General features: G+C 46.9%; 1 protein-coding gene across 1 annotated transcript in view; it reads left to right on the top strand.

The window, feature by feature from the left end:
* Positions 1 to 12,713: 12,713 nt before the first annotated feature.
* Positions 12,714 to 15,822, top strand: part of DPYSL5 (dihydropyrimidinase like 5) — an 88,272-nt gene continuing 85,163 nt past the window's right edge. The window contains exon 1 of the mRNA XM_003787549.3: positions 12,714 to 12,907. Coding sequence (XP_003787597.2) covers positions 12,714 to 12,907 — 194 coding nt within the window. The remainder of the gene's footprint in view (positions 12,908 to 15,822) is intronic.

Below are 15,822 nucleotides of genomic sequence, written 5' to 3' on the forward strand. Positions count from 1 at the left end.
GAGTGAGACTCTTTCTCCAAAAAAGAGAGAGAGAGAGATACTCAGCATTATATATGATAGGAAAATTATAAATTAAAACAATAAGACATCACTGTATACCTATTAGAATGAGTATAACAAAGAACTTAAAATATCAAATGCTGGTGAGGATGTAGAGCAACAAAGACTCATTCCTTACTGGTGGGAGTGCAAATGGTAGTCACTTTGGAAGATAGTTTGAAAGACAAGGCTAAACGGTCTTACTGCATGAACCCAGCAGTTGCATTCCTGGGTTTTATTTAATTAAGTGGGTAAGAAAACTTATGTCCCACAAAAGCCTGCATGAGAATATTTATAACAGCTTTATTCATAATCTCCCCAAACCAGAAGCAACCAAGATGTCCTTCAATAATGAATGGATACGCAAGCTGTGTTATACCCATACAATGAAATATTAATCAGTTATAAAAAAAAAAAAAGGCATTATCGAGTCACAAAAAAGGCACAGGGGAATCTCTTTATGCTGGTCCAGGAACGAGGCTGAGAAACCTACACAGAGCATGTGGGCTATTTTCCCAGGGTAAGTTGACAGAGCCTAATGTAAATGCATTTCTTCAGGAGAGCAAGCCACCAGTGGCACTTTGTGGTATGAATGTCACCTGTCTATACTAGCTGTTGGTGAAGGGATTCCATTTGTCTGCAGGAATTACCTAAAGAGTTGAATAAGATCACAAGATTTGTTATAAAGCATTCTACACACAAGCTTAGGCTTTTTCTGTGAAAGTTATTAGAATCGTAATGGAGTCACTAATGTTAAAAAAAAAAGATATAAACAAAAAAAGAAATCCCTGGCAAATTGATCCAGGGAAGGCCATGAAGAAGGAGTTCTCATGCTTGTATGCCTATTAATAAAAACTATCAGAAATGACAGCAAAATGTCATTTCAATCTTATACCAAAAATACTTCTGCAAGGACATCTACCCAGCAACTGCCTGTCCAAACTCAGACTGGCATTACCCTTGTTATTGATCTTTGTAGCTGAGAATAATTTCAAAACAGGCTCGGCACCCATTCTCAGTGGTTAGGGCACCAGCTACATACACTGAGGATGGAGGGTTTGAACCCAGCCCAGGCCTGCTAAACAACACGGACAACAACAACAACAAAATAGCCGGGTGTTGCGATGGGCTCCTGTAGTTCCAGCTACTTGGAGGCTGGGGCAAAGAGAATCGCTTAAGCCCAAGATTTTGAGGTTGCTGTGATGCCATGGCACTCTACCAACAGTGACATAGTGAAACTCTGTCTCAAATAAAAAGAATAATTTCAAAACAATTATATAACTCTCATCGTTTTTTTTCTTTAAACCCTTTATCATCCCTTATCTCCCTGAACACACACATTGTTCACGTGCACTCTTACTGCAATGCTCTCCTCTCAAATGTATCTTTTTCTGTTAGAAGCCTCCCTCTGTTTGTTATCCAGATTGAGATGCTCTTCATATTATGGTAAATTCTAATTTGATTTTCCTCATTTACTCTCAGAACTATACTAAAGTTTCAGCACTAGAAATTTGGACAGTTCTACATCTGTCTGTTCTCCCTTACAAGGGCTTTTGAGAAGATAAAAGTCAGAAACTCTAGAACAGGGGTGTCCACCTGTAGCCCAGGCTGATTTTATGAGGACTTTGTTGCTTATTGGTGGTCTTGAATATCATAAGAAATATGCATAGACTTTTTGGGTTTTTTTTGCTAATCAGCTTTCATTAGTGTTTGTGTATTTAATGTGTGGCCCACGACAACTCTTATTCTTCCAATGTGTGGCAAAAGGGAAAAAAAAAAAGGCTGGGCACTCTTGCAGAACTTCCATCTCCACAAGGGGAAGGGCAAAAAGATGGTTCTTTGGCTCGGCGCCTGTGGCTCAAGTGGCTGGGGCGCCAGCCACATATACCTAAGGTGGCGGGTTCGAATCCAGCCTGGGCCCGCCAAACAACAATGACCGCTACAACCAAAAAATAGCCAGGCGTTGTGGCGAGCGCCTGTAGTCCCAGCTACTTGGGAGGCTGAGGCAGGAGAATCTCTTGAGCCCCAGGATTTGGAGGTTGCTGTGAGCAGTGAAGCCATGGCACTCAACCCGGGGGGACAGCTTGGGGCTCTGTCTCAAAAAAAAAAAAAAAAGATGGTTCTTTGAATCATAACCATAGATGGACCCTCCTCTATTGCCTGACCCTGCCAGCCATGAAAGAGAACTTAGTGACTCTTTAGGCCTCAGATCAAATCATAATGACAATAATAATAGTCATTGATAGGATGATTTATATTCAATTCAACAAAAAGCTGGGAAACACAACTGTTAGCAGTGAATCCAAAGGAAAAAAAAAAAGCTGGGCAATTTTTAAAATGTCATCCCAGTCGGTCAAGTGTCCTAAGGCATTGTCTGATCTTCAGGCAATTTGCCTGTCTCAAGTGAGCTCAATTCCCACCACAAACTTTTTCTGACATGTCTCAAATAATACCTGAATTGTAGCCAACCTGAGCATAGGCTGTCCTCCCCAAGAGAAAAAAGCTAGGGGGAGGTGGGGGAGACTGTGTTCGTTCACCCTCTGGCTCTGACACTCCAGGTGTGTGGGTGAGAGCCATTGTTTTCATCTCCCTCATGGGAGTCTCCCTGGCTGTGGGTGGCCCAGCCCTTTTGGGGAGTGTGGTCTTAGCATGTGGTATCCATGTCAGAAAGGGATAAGAGAGGGAGATGGGGGGGCTCTATTTTCAGGCTCTGGACACACAGAACAAAACTTCCACAGCTCATTTGATGGACTTCAGCCCAATTATAACTCCTGGATAGATTTTGTTAAGAATCTGGCTAAATATCTAACAAGTTTGGAGGGTTAAGATTCCTAGGCAAGGCTGGCACAGTGGCTCACACCTGTAATCCTAGCACTCTGAGAGGCTGAGTCTGGTGGATAGCCTGAGCTCACAGGTTAGAGACCAGCCTGAGCAAGAGTGAAACACCTCTCTCTAAAAATAGCCAGGCATTGTGGTGGGCACCTGTAGTCCCATCTAATTGGGAGGTTAAGCCCAAGAGGTTGAGCTGTGATGCCATAGCTCTCTACTAAGGTTGACAAAGTAAGACTCTGTCTCAAAAAAAAAAAAAAAAAAAAAAATAGATTTCTAGGCAGAGGATGACAAGGATCTCAAAGACTATTCCCATCTGGTGTATGATAAAGCTAAGTAGAGTTCTTTTATTTCTACTGAAACTATGATTTGTCTACTGTAATCTCATACGTTATGGACTTTTGTTTCACTGAACAGATAATAATGATTTTTCTTTCTTTTTTTTTTTTTTTGAGTCAGAGTCTCACTATGTTGCCCTTATTATGCCCAGGAGTCTCTCAAAGACCACACCACCAGACAAGTCGAATTTAAAGAGGTGTCCTTCTATTGAAGAGCCAGCAGGTAACCGCCTCAGTGTCCCAACATGGGGTTTCTGAGAGCAGCCCCAAGTTGTCTGTGGCTCTAGTTTTTATGGGGCAAAATTTTTCGGGGGAGGGGGCAAACGTTATTACAGAAGTGAAAATAGTAAAGGGGTAGGGGGAATCACAGGGGTAAGGTGGTTAGTCATTTTATGCAATGCTATGACCACGAGAGTGATTAACGATTTTTCTCCCTTACAAAATAGGTACAAACCACCATGATCTAGGGGGAAATGTGGGGAGGGGAACTTACAGGTAAGAATCATCAAGGGCATGATCATAAAAAGCTATAATCATGAGGGCCACAATCACAAGTAAATACATTTACAGTTACACAATGGGAGAGCAAACCAGAGGAATTAGTTTTGAAAGTAAAAGGGAGTAAATAGTAAAATGGAACTTGTTCTTTTAACATTTCAATACTGTATACAGCTGGTGTGAAGACCACCTTAACAATCACTAGGATTGTTGTCACATGCAATGGGCAGGGAGGCAAGTGGAACCTGTTTTCTTTTTTTAAAGCAATAAAATGTAACAAGATAACAGAATGGAGTCAGGCCTGTTTCGCCTTCTCACTGATTCTCAGGAATAAGAGTTATAAAAAATGGAGTAAGGCCTGCTTTACTTTCAATATAACAACCCTGGTAGAGTGCAGCAACCTCATATTCTTGGGCTCAAGCAATTCTCTTGCTTCAGCCTCCCTAGTAGTTGGGACTACAGGCACCCACCACCCAGCTATTTTTTGTTGCAGTTGTCATTGTTTTTAGCTGGCCAGGGCCAGTTTCAAACCCACCAGCTTTGATGTATGTGGCTGGTGCCATAACCACTGTGCTATGGGCACTGAGCCAGCAATAATGATTATAATTATAATTGCTAACAGTTTTAGCACTTCTAGGACACAGCTGACTTATTAGTCCACATAACACTTCTAAAAGTAGGTGCTCTACTCTAAAAGTACATTTCAACTGCACGGTGCTTTACGTGGTCAAATTTTTAACTTTTGGGTTTGTTGCTGGGTATCAAAGGACTCTTTATTAAAATATTTCCCTTTGTACATTTTAACTAGCTGGGCATTCCACAGCACCACTGTTGGTGTTATTTATGAGGTCATGAGGGTGGTAGCCGTTAATTTGGCAGCTCACAAACTGGGCAGTCTGTGGGATCTCTTTAATGGTTCCAGAGAATTCTCTGGCCTAAGATCAGTGCCACATCTGTTGGGCAAAGTTGATAATCTCATCAAAAATGATATTTTCATTGTGTTTAATGTTTTTCTGTTTCTTTCTGTCTCTTGGTGGTTCCTTGAGGGCTTTGATAATCAGGGCAGAGGCAGAAGGTACCGCATCAGTCTGGACCTGTCTGTTCTGAATAGTCCATTTCACTGTACTCCCCAAACACTTCTAGTCATTACTTACCTTGGTGATGTTATCACTAACATTTTTTAGAGACAGACTCAGGGGCTAATGGTGGCACCAACTTTACCACTGGTGCACCTCAGGTACATCACTTTGATTTTGTTGTGGTTGAACTTAGGCAGCACGGTGGAGGAGGCTGGGGTCTGATGAACTCAGATTTGGGATGAATGAAGAAAGTTGCAGCTTGGCCTTCTCTGAGCTGAAAGCAGAAAGCTAATATCTTTTTTGTGTGTGTGTGAGACAGAGTCTTACTTTGTCACTCTTGGTAGAGTGCTGTGGTGTCATAGCTCACAGCAACCTCCAACTCTTGGGTTCAAACAATTCACTTGCTTCAGCCTCCCAAATAGCTGGGACTACAGGCATCCACCACAATACCCAGCTATTTTTAGAGACCTATGTCTTGAACATAGGTCTTGAACCTGTGAGCTCAGGCAATCCACTAGTCTCGGCCTCTCAGAGTGCTAGGATTACAGGCATGAGCCACTGTGTCGGCCTCAAAAGTTAACTTCTTAATTATAAATCATTGATTGACCACCGAGCATACAAGGACATTTAGTGTATTCCCTACAGCCACCTATGAGTAGGTGCTGAGCTGTCCTTTCACAGAGGAGGAAACAAGATGTAGAGAGGCAGCATAAGCCAAACAGATTCAGGAGCTGAGTGATTCAGGCAGGTGTCAAATTGTGGTCCACAGGCTCCATGTGCTGGGCCATCATCCTGCCTCTTTTGACTCTTGTAGTAGCAGTGTTGGTGGTCACTGCCCTGCAGTGGGGAATGGTGTATCCAGGTCATGCTGGCACTTGCCCCACTTGGCCCCACTTGGCCCCACACTGGTTGAGTGCTCTAAGACACTGAATGGTTAGACAGTGGGACACCTGGCTCCCTGGATGCCCTTTTTGCCTCAAAATAGGGAGGCAAACTAATCAGATTCAACAAAATCACCAAGCTGGACGATGGGGTGGTCACCATCCTGAAAATAACAATATGAATTTAAAATAACCATAATAGACTTGAGAAAAGGACAAATGTAAACTGAATAATGTTTAGTAGCAGGCAGGGCATTCTAATGGAATAAACATGGGACATGGAGTCAAATTGAGCTTTTGATCTGGGCTCTGCCCCCTTGAGATGTTTGGGCTTGCACAAGTTACTTCCAGGTCCTGTTTCTCTCTCCCATAAAATGAATATCATGGTATCTTTTTCAAAGGTGTGCTGTGGGATTAAGTGAGTCAAGTACATAAAGTAAGCATGAAGTGCTCAATAAATGTTGGATTTAATTCTTATTGAGATAAGCTCTGATTAATGCAAAGAAAATGAGCTCAACAGAAGGGCTGGCTTCATAAAAGAATACCAGAAAAAAATCAGGTAAAGTTTGCAATAGGTATTTCTTACGGTCTTATTTCCTTGGATTCATTTTATAAATAAAAACCCAACTTGGAGGGATTCTTTCCAGTGTTCTCAGCTCCTCACACCAGTAGGGGTTTCATATAGCAGGCTGTGCTGCCCAGCGTGACAGGTGGGAACAAAAAGATGATTAAAGATCTGGCTCTTCAAGTAACTCTTTTGTTCTCTGAAGGTGATTGTTTATATTTGAGTTGTGCTTCTTGTCCTCATTATTATTCTTCCTAATACTCAGATGAATTTTATTTGTTCAGGGAGAAAAGGGTTTAAAACAAAGCCTCATTATCCTCATCAGTATAATGTTGGCGTTCCGCGCTGTGGGACGATGCAGTTTCTAGGTTCTTTTAGCTTAAAGAATTTCTATATGCGTGTGAAATAAATGCAAATTCAAAGTTGTAGACTGCTGCTATGAGGCCAGGGTAGCTGGAATCACCTAGCATTTCCTCCTTTATGATGGTTTGTGGCTATTCTAGTTCCTAGAGAAGATAAACTTTGATTTCGAATTAAACTTTGAAATTTAAAAATAAGAGCAGAAAAGCAAAAAAAGAAATGCTTCCCTAGACCACAAGGCATGATTTAAATTTTTGGAGAGCTCATCAGCATTTCAAGGGTAGTGATAAGCCATTGGAATTTACTTTGATGTTTTCAAAAGCAGGGCCCCGTCCCACTCTCATCGTGCCCCCTACTCCACCCTGTCTTCTCTGAGCAGCCACAGCTCTGGGATCTGGACCCCTCCGCATGTCATTCCCTGGCTGTTCCTGTTTGTATACTTGATCTCTCTATATCTTTAGATCTTCATCCTTCTGTTGTCTCCCCCGCCCTCCCTCCCCCCAAGTCCATTTGTCTGTGATTTTTTTTTTGACAGAGTTTCACTCTGTCACCCTTGGTAGAGTGGTGTCATAAGCTCACAGCAACCTTAAATTCTTGGGCTCAAGCAATTCTCTTGCCTCAGCCTCCCAAGTAGCTGGGACTACAGGCATCAGCCACAGCACCCGGCTATTTTTTTTTTTAGAGATGAGGTTCCGCTCTGGCTCAGGCTGGTCTCTAACCTGTGAGCTCAGGCAATCCCAGAGTACTAGGATTACAGACATGAGTCCCAGAGCCCAGCTGTTTGTCTGTATTCTTGCTCCGTTTTTGGCTTCTGTTCTGTGGCACTGCCCTGACTATAGAGATTTAATTGGTTTAACTACTAGCTCACAATTTAGTTTTTCTTTCTTTTTTTTCTTTTTTAATGGAATCTCTTGTCCCGGACTAGAGTGTAGTGGAGTTAGCCTAGCTCACAGCAACCTCAAACTCCTGGGTTTAAGTGATCCTCTTGCTTCAACCTCATGAACAGCTGAGACTCCAGACATGCACCACTGCACCGAGCTAATTTTACTCTTTTAGTACAGACAGGATGTCACTGTTGCTCAGGCTGGTCTCAAACTTCTGAGCTCAAGAGATCCTTCCACTTTGGCCTCCCGGAGTGTTAGGATTACAGGCTTGAGTCACCACGCCCACTTTACTTTTAATAGCTGAATAAACTTCAGAATGTAGTCCCCACATAGCATTATAATTGAGAAGTATGAAGAGGAAAAAAGGTGAAATAAGGAGGCTGAACGGGAAACTTAATACAAAGCTTCCAGAATATTGGAAAGCGCCTTTCCTGGAGGGTGCTGGGAGGAACAGCAGGTTGCAGCTGCATAGCACTGTCTAGGTGCCCGTGACTTGGCAGTAGGCTCTCCCTGAGAGCTGGTCACCTTCACAGTCTTTCTCCGCACTGGAGATTCAGCCTTCTGGAGGGTCATGGGGAGGGGCGTGCTGGAGCAGGAAGGCTTTGGCTTTAGATCAGGCAGAAGTCATTTGGTTCTGGTTCTCAGAACAGTGTGACTTTCCAGGCAAGTTATTTAACCTGCTCTAAGTCTGGAGATCCTTATGTGTAAGAAGTCAACCTGTTGGAGGTAGGGTAAGGAGATAACAGGTAGGGTGGAGTTGTAAGGATTAAATGACGTGTTATAAAACAAGGAATAGGCCCTGGCTCATAGTAGCAGTTCAGAAAGCATGGTTTCCCTCACTCCTTCATGGAAACCCTTACTTTGTCCCTTATTCTGAAGTTTGTTAAGGCTATTTGGAGCCCAGACACATTCACTCATAGAAACTGGTAGCTCTGGGCTTTGTGAGGTCTGGCCCCAACTCCTGCCTACCTTACAATCCCCTTTCTCTTCTCACCACCCCCATTCATGGACTTGACTTTCAAGATATGGTGTCTTCCTCAGCTGTCTTCCAAACAGCCCTCTACTTCCCCACCAACACATTTTTACTCCTTCATCCTGGAATCTCAGACCTCTGCTTAGAATTGTCCATCATCCAAGTGAAATTCACATTTTAGCTCCTCCATTCTCTGATGTCTGTCCAGAACTAATTTCTCTTTCATCTGAATTTCTATTCCATCTGACCTTGGAATAGAAACTTTATAATAAAAGTCACAATATATCGATTTTTGGGAGCATCACATATTCTTATATCCGTCACACTAATAACTATTTTCTGTCAAGTAAATGAAGGATAACAATAGCTACATTTGTTGACTGCATGCTATATGCCAGGCAATGCACTATGCCCTTTACATGCATTTCCTCAAGTAATCTTACAGGTTAAAAGGATGTAACTCATGTTCTGAGGGGAGCAAAGGTCAGTTGGAGTAAGTCCTTTTTTCAAAGTAAAGTAATCAGAAAGTGGGGGGAGCAAGGACTCCAAGACTTACTTGGATGTGTGACTCCAAGCTCTGTGCTCTTTTTACTGCCCAGAAGAGAGCCTAAATTTTAAAAACCCACAAAAATACCACTAAAATCAAGCACTGAGGACATATGCAATCTCAGGTTTACATGCAATTTTTATCAGTAACCCAGGCCACCAGGTGAATTGGCTCATGCTTGTAATCCCAGCACTTTGGATAGCTGAGGCAGGAGGACTGCTTGAGGTCAGGAGTTAAAAAACCAGTCTGAGCAGCCTCATCTAAAAAAAAATCAGCTTGGGCATGATGGCCTGTGCCTGTAGTCCTAGCTACTTGGTAGGCTAGGGTGGAAGGATCACTCAAGCCTAGAAGTTTGAGTGCCCCGAGCTATGATTGCCCCACTGCACTTCAGCCTGAGTGACAGAGTAATGTCCCCAGGTCAATCGCAAGGCAAGCCTTAGTCTGACCTTGGGAGGTAGCCCAAGAAAGCAAAGCGGCAAGAATCCAAATTCGTGGCCTATTAAACACTGCAGAAAACGCTTACTGCCATTAGAGGGCTCCCTCTCCCTTAGACAAAAAGTGCAGCACCGCCAGAGAGCTGTAGCGAACTCGGCTAACAGGAGCCCGCTTGGCGCTCCGCCCATCTTTCGGAGACTCAATCCATTTTGCCTAGATCCCTGGTGGGGGCAGAGCCTGGCCAGCCTGGGGAATCCATGGAGCAGAGACCCAAACCGGATATTTTCACAGCCACATCCTTGGATCCCCTGGGTTGGGGATGCTGTGGGGTGGGCCCTAGGCTCACCTGGGGGTTCCCTGCGTACGCTCACACTCTGCGGAGCGGAGTGAAGGAGGACAGAACAAGTGGAGACCCAATAGGAAAATCCAGGATTGCAAACCCCATATGCCACTCTGGCCGGGGAAGAAAGGCAGAGAAAACCGCCCACCGGGACCCCGCCTTAGCAGGCTCTGTGGGTCCCGCGCTGGTGTAGATTTTGCGAGGTGGGAAGAGGGGATCCCTTGGAGTAGTGAAGCACCATTTTGATTTAAAGTACCCTACAGAGAGAACCATCTCACCGGGCCATGGCCGTGTGTTAGAGGCAGTTAGAGGATTTCTCGACCCCCTGCACCGGACCCGGAGGAACCCAGGAAGAGAGGGCCTTCAGCGGCAGCCCGTGAGGGTTCCCGGGGACCCAGAATGGGGCTGGAGGCGAGAACTCCATGGTGTACTTTAACGCCGTATCGCCACGCTTTAGGACTGACGTTAAGAGAAGAGGCAAGTTCCTAAATCGTATCTAAACTATTATTACAATTACAGAGAATAACACAGATCTACCGCAAAGGCTCGAGCTAGGATTAGCTAGGGAAGTAAGATGATGATCCTCCCTCTCCTTTTCCAGATTTGTTGTTTTGGGTAAATTATGTATATATTTCAAACGTGAAGAAAATGGTGAAGCTAATGTAAGCTGGGTTATAAAACATTTCCAGAGGCTTTACTGTAAGTTCCCTGAAAGGAGATGCTGGAAATAGGACGGGCAGCTGGGCCCAAGAGCTCTGGACGTAGAGCCCCGGCACAGGGCTGGACAAAACCTTAGCCGTCGAAAAAAACAACTCCGTGTTCAGAGATCTCAGAGGGGGCAGATGCAAACTGAGGTGGCCCTCGGTGGCTGGTCCAGTTCGAGTTTTCTTACAAGGACCACCCCCTCCCTCTCCATCCTGCAATCTCGCTGGCGTTGGACCAGGTCTAGGGGCCAACCAGACGGCGCAGGCCTGGCCCGGTCGTGAAGGGCAGGTTCGGAGGCAGCCTGGGAGAGGCGGCCAAGGCATTGTTGTCTCAGTCCCTGGGGTGGGATCCTGCAGGGGGGAGGGGAGGCGGTGTGGCTCAGGACCCGCCCTGTAGCCCTCGTGGGGACCCGTCCATCAGCGCTTTAGGCCTTTGTGAAGTGTAGTGAATCACCATGGAAACCCAAGGGAACGCAGAGAAGGGCGCGAGAGGTGTCAGCGTATTCTCCAGCCGCGCCCTCTGTCCCCTCTCGGACCCCGGCCCTGCAGCAGGGCTTGTCGGGAGTTGTAGTCCCAAGGCGGCAACGCGCGGGGCGTGGAGGATGCGGGGCACCTCCTGTCCCCGCCTCCCCCTAACCTGCTAGCGCGAGGTGGGGAACGCTGGGGAGGAGCAGTCCGATCCGTGATTGGCGGAGGCCGCTCCCAGCCCCCACCCGTGTCCCCTCCCCCGCTCGCCACTTCGGACTCCGGCTCTGGGCGCGCTGAGGCGGCCACCGAGCGAGTGCGCTTGCAGCCGCCGCCGCCCCGAGCACCCGCAGCTCCGGCGCCGCGGCGAGACGAAGAGACTGACCGATCGGCGGACCCTGCAGCCTCAGCATCCTGGAAGAGTGGGTGATGGCAGTGGGGGTGGGGGGCTTACCCTCCCGGGGCTGAAACATTCATTTCTCCCCTGTTCTGTTTCTCCTAGAGGCGCACAAAAGGGCGGGGATCCGAGTGCGCGTAGGGGCCCAGCTACAGGCGACGCGGCGGAATGTGTGGTTTGGGATTGGGAGGTGGCCTTCGGGGCCAAGCTGGGGCGCCAATCCCGTCCTTTTTGTACGCCCAACAGGGCGCTGTGTGGTACCTTTGCTCACAGTAGGAGTTTAATGTGTGCTCCTGGGATTGCAAAGAACTAGGATGAAGACGCGGCTTGAAGGGGTTTCGCGCCTAGCACACTGTAGGCACACTTAATGTAGCTGGTCCAGCTGTAGTGAACCACTGGAAGGCTGGGCGGGTGCTTCTTTCTGGCCGCCGGCCTGTCCTGCCGGGTCTCTGGATCGGCGCTGTCCGGGGTCCCTACAAGCTACCCAGACACACACCTTCCGCCCATCTCTCTTGCGGCTTGGGTTCTGCCCACCCTGAACCAGACCCAGCGGTCGGTTCCACCCTCGCAGAGAACAGAGCAGATGCCTACGGAGGACGCCTGCTGCCTCCGAGGCACCTGCTCGAACCACAAAGGCTGCCTGACGCTGCTCGGCCAGAGCGGGCGCCGAGCTGGGTCCCTTCGCTGGAACCTAGCTTCGAGTCCGCCCCGCAGCATCGACCTCTGCGTCGACGCCCGTGGCCTGGGGAAGGAGCTGGAGTCTGAGCTGGAGCGAAGCCGGGAAAGGGAGAAGCGGAAGCCTCGGTTTGAGCAAAGAGGGGGAAGGCTGGGGAAGCTGGGTGGGGACAGGTGACGGGATCTGGGGGGGGGGGCCGTGGAATTAAGGGTTTAGGGGAATAGGGGGGCGGGTCTGAAGAGCTACGTAATGAGCTGGGTGCAGGTGGCGCGAGGCGAGGCTGGGTGAAGAATGGGGAGGGAGCTGCAGGCGGGTGGAGCCTGCCTGATCTTAAGGAGGGAAGACCAGAGAAGGAGGAGACCCGCGCCGTGCGGGGGAGGGGTCTCCTGGGAAAGGGGGGTTCCTGCGGAGGAAGGGGCTGGAGGCGGAGAGGCGTGTGTCCGGCCCGAAGACCCTCGGCTCGAGGCCAGGGCCCTACGGCCCAGGTGACCGGCTGGGCGTGGTCCTACGACCACTGGAGGGACCCAGGATGGCGGATCCAGACCCAGCTGGGCTGGCTTCGGGAGGAGCTTTGTCTCGGGTTTGAAATAAGCCCACAGGGACTCGTTTAGGAATTTGTGATCATCCGCAGCGGCCGCGGCACGCCCTTTTCTCGAGGAGCTGAAAGGCTTTGCCCAGCAGCAGATGCTGCCAGGGAGGCGGAATGGGGGACACTTCCCGCCGGGAAGACACGGAGAACAATAGCCGATCTTGGTGTCCGACAGACTACGAGCCAGGGTCTCCCGGAACGCAAGTGTTGAGTTTTCTGGTGCCGAACATACTCCCGGAGAAACCTCCGAGCACGTGCTGTCTCTTTGGGGTTTGCATTGGGGCACCCGGCCCTGCCGGGAATACCAGGTGGGAGTCGCGCGGTCCCTAGCTAGTGGGTCGGCAGATAGCCCCCGGCTGTAGCGCCACCGCCTGCCGCATGCTGTTGACCGGCAGCGGAGACGTGGCGTGTTTGGTGGCGCGGGGCTGCCAGGCGTGGACACAAGTCCCAGTGGCCAGAGGTCGCCTGGGTGCACTCAGCGCAGAGCGGGTTCTCCCGAGCAGCCAGCTTTTGTCTGCCCAGGCGGCAGACATCTAGGGTCCATAGTGTGTTCCTAGCGGGAGTGGTCAGGGCTGGGGAGAAACGGGTGTAGAGATTACCCGCCAAGGGTGTGGCTGTTGGTTTTAGAGCCTGCAGCCGGGGGACCAGTGCTTCCCTTTGCTAGTGACCACACCCAAGCCAGTGAGTCCTTTGCAGATTTCGCTCATATTGTCTGCTGACCTAAGACTGGGGTGACTCTGTGATAGGTGGTGGCTGCTTGCCCATGGGAAAGCAGATGAACAGAATTGAAGCAGAAAATGGGAATTCAGCAGAGCTTTCGATGTACTCCCTCAAGTCTCTTGCCTGCTGTTCAAAACACCTTGCAAGTCAGAACTGCAGTGCTCTGACACGTGAACTTGACACCCACAAGCCAGCATTTTGTTTTACAGGTTTGTTTTGGTAATTGTTTAGCCGATAAATTAAGGTGAATCTTTAGCATAAGGTTTATTATTTTAAATTGTTATTCGTTAAAAAAAAAAAAAGGCAAGACAGAGCATTTTTGTTCTAAGACTGGAGGAAACTTGGCTAAATGACTGATCATACCAGAGCTAATTGATGTCCCTTACCATGGAGTTAGCTGATAACCCTGGGGCTTTCTTAAACCTCAGAATTTTTTTCTTAACCAGGTTGGTGCATTAGGTGAGAGAATGTGATATTACTGTTGGCTCTTGCTCAAGACAGATGGTAGTTGCCAACTTGAAGACCTCTGGGTGTCTGGGTGTCTTGACTGTCCCAAGGAAATCAGCAGTAGGCTGTGTCTTGCTGGTTTTAATGGATGGTGCTTTGCGGAGTTGCCTCTCAGAATTTATCAAACTGGTCTAGAACAGCGGTTCTCAACCTGTGGGTCATGACCCCTTTGGACTGTATTGAAGATTGGTGGCATTAAGGTTGAGAACCACTGGTTTAGAAGGACTAGCTGGAAACTAAATTATACACACACACATATCTATCTGACCACACGCATCCATCCAGAGTACATAAAAACTAGGAATCCTAACTTTGGAAAGCCAGAAATTTGATAATGAAGGTTTTTTTCTTGTGAAAGAACTCCAATGACAGACATGTTCTAGTGTCATTACCCAAAGGGAAAAGTTTCAGGAAGGAGTGGTTTGTTGGTTTATTCTTTTTGTAATAGAATTCTGAGGTGCATTCTTAACCCGGTCTTCCTGGGCTTGGGCAACTCTGCTAATACACCAATGTCATGGGCCATGAAGACCTGGCATTATTTTCAATGTGCTGTATAATTCTATCTCTGGAAACAGTTATATAGTAGGACAGATTACACAATTGGTCGAAATTAGGTTTAGGGACTTGTGTAGACTTCATTTGAAGTATCTCTACCTATCTTCTGGCATGGATATCTGATGGCACCTCTGACCAATATAATCCTGCCTTAGCTCCAAGGAACCATAGACCAAAGGACATCATGACATGGCAAATCTTTTAAATTAGGGCTTAGACTAATATGGAGAGCCAGAGAAGTCAGTATTAGATAATACCTGAGACCTAGTGTTTCTGATGTAAAAACTTACTGGTTTCTGATAGAATTGGATCCCCTGTGTCCTTTTTTGTTTTCTGAGCTATAAGAAAATATTTCAGGGCCAGCATGGTGGCTCACACCTATAATCCTAACACTCTAGGAGGCAGAGGCAGGTGGATCCCTTGAGCTAAGGAGTTGGAGGCCAGCCTGAGCAGGAGGGAGACCCACCTCTACTAAAAATAGAAAAATTAACTGTACATTGTAGCCAGAGCCTGTAGTCCCAGCTACTTGGATGGCTGATGCAAGAGGATCTCTTAGGCTCAGGAGTTTGAGGTTATTGTGAGCTATATGATGGCACGGTGATCTACCCAGAGCAACAGAGTAAGACTCTGTATCAAAAGAACAAAACAAACAAAGAAAAAAAAAAAGAAAGAAAGAAAGAAAAGAAAACATTGCAGAAACATCTTCTAAGACTTAATTCATAAAATCCTATAGGAGAACAGTAATGCAGAGCATTGTTGTCAATGTAAAATCCTGTAGGGAAAAATTGGTGTAATATGGAGGCAAATAAGAATAAGTATGTTTTATCATTTCTCGAGTAAGCTAAGTGTTTGATTTTATTGCACCACTAGTGAATCCTTTAGAGATAATTTCAAAATCACTTTGCCTTAGAATTTTTTATATGCAGACAAAAGGTTTGAATTTTATAGTATGAATCTTTTATGAACTTTGATATTTATGTATAAAAGTGGGCACAGTTTATATACTTGAAGGAACATAGTTTGTGATTTGTTCTACTTCAGTCTCTAGAACTTGTTTTACCTAAAATAAATTGATTTAGGGTGGCACCTGTTGCTCAGTGAGTAGGGCGCCGGTCCCATATACCGAGGGTGGCTGGTTCAAACCCAGCCCTGGCCAAACTGCAACAACAACAACAAAAAATAGCCAGGCGTTGTGGTGGGTGCCTGTAGTTCCAGCTACTTGGGAGGCTGAGGCAAAAGAATTGCTGAAGCCCAGGAGCTGGAGCTTGCTGTGAGCTGTGATGCCACAGTACTCTACTGAGGGTGACAAAGTGAGACTCTGTCTCTCTCTAAAAAAAAAAAAAATGTCCACAGATGCAATTTGACAAGGATTTGCTGATGAACACTGATATATGTCAAAATCATCTGAAGTTGGGCAGCACCTGTGGCTCAAAGGAGTAGG

The sequence above is a fragment of the Otolemur garnettii genome, unplaced genomic scaffold, assembly GCF_000181295.1.
Source record: "Otolemur garnettii isolate 467f Iridium unplaced genomic scaffold, OtoGar3 scaffold00022, whole genome shotgun sequence".
NCBI lineage: Eukaryota > Metazoa > Chordata > Mammalia > Primates > Galagidae > Otolemur > Otolemur garnettii.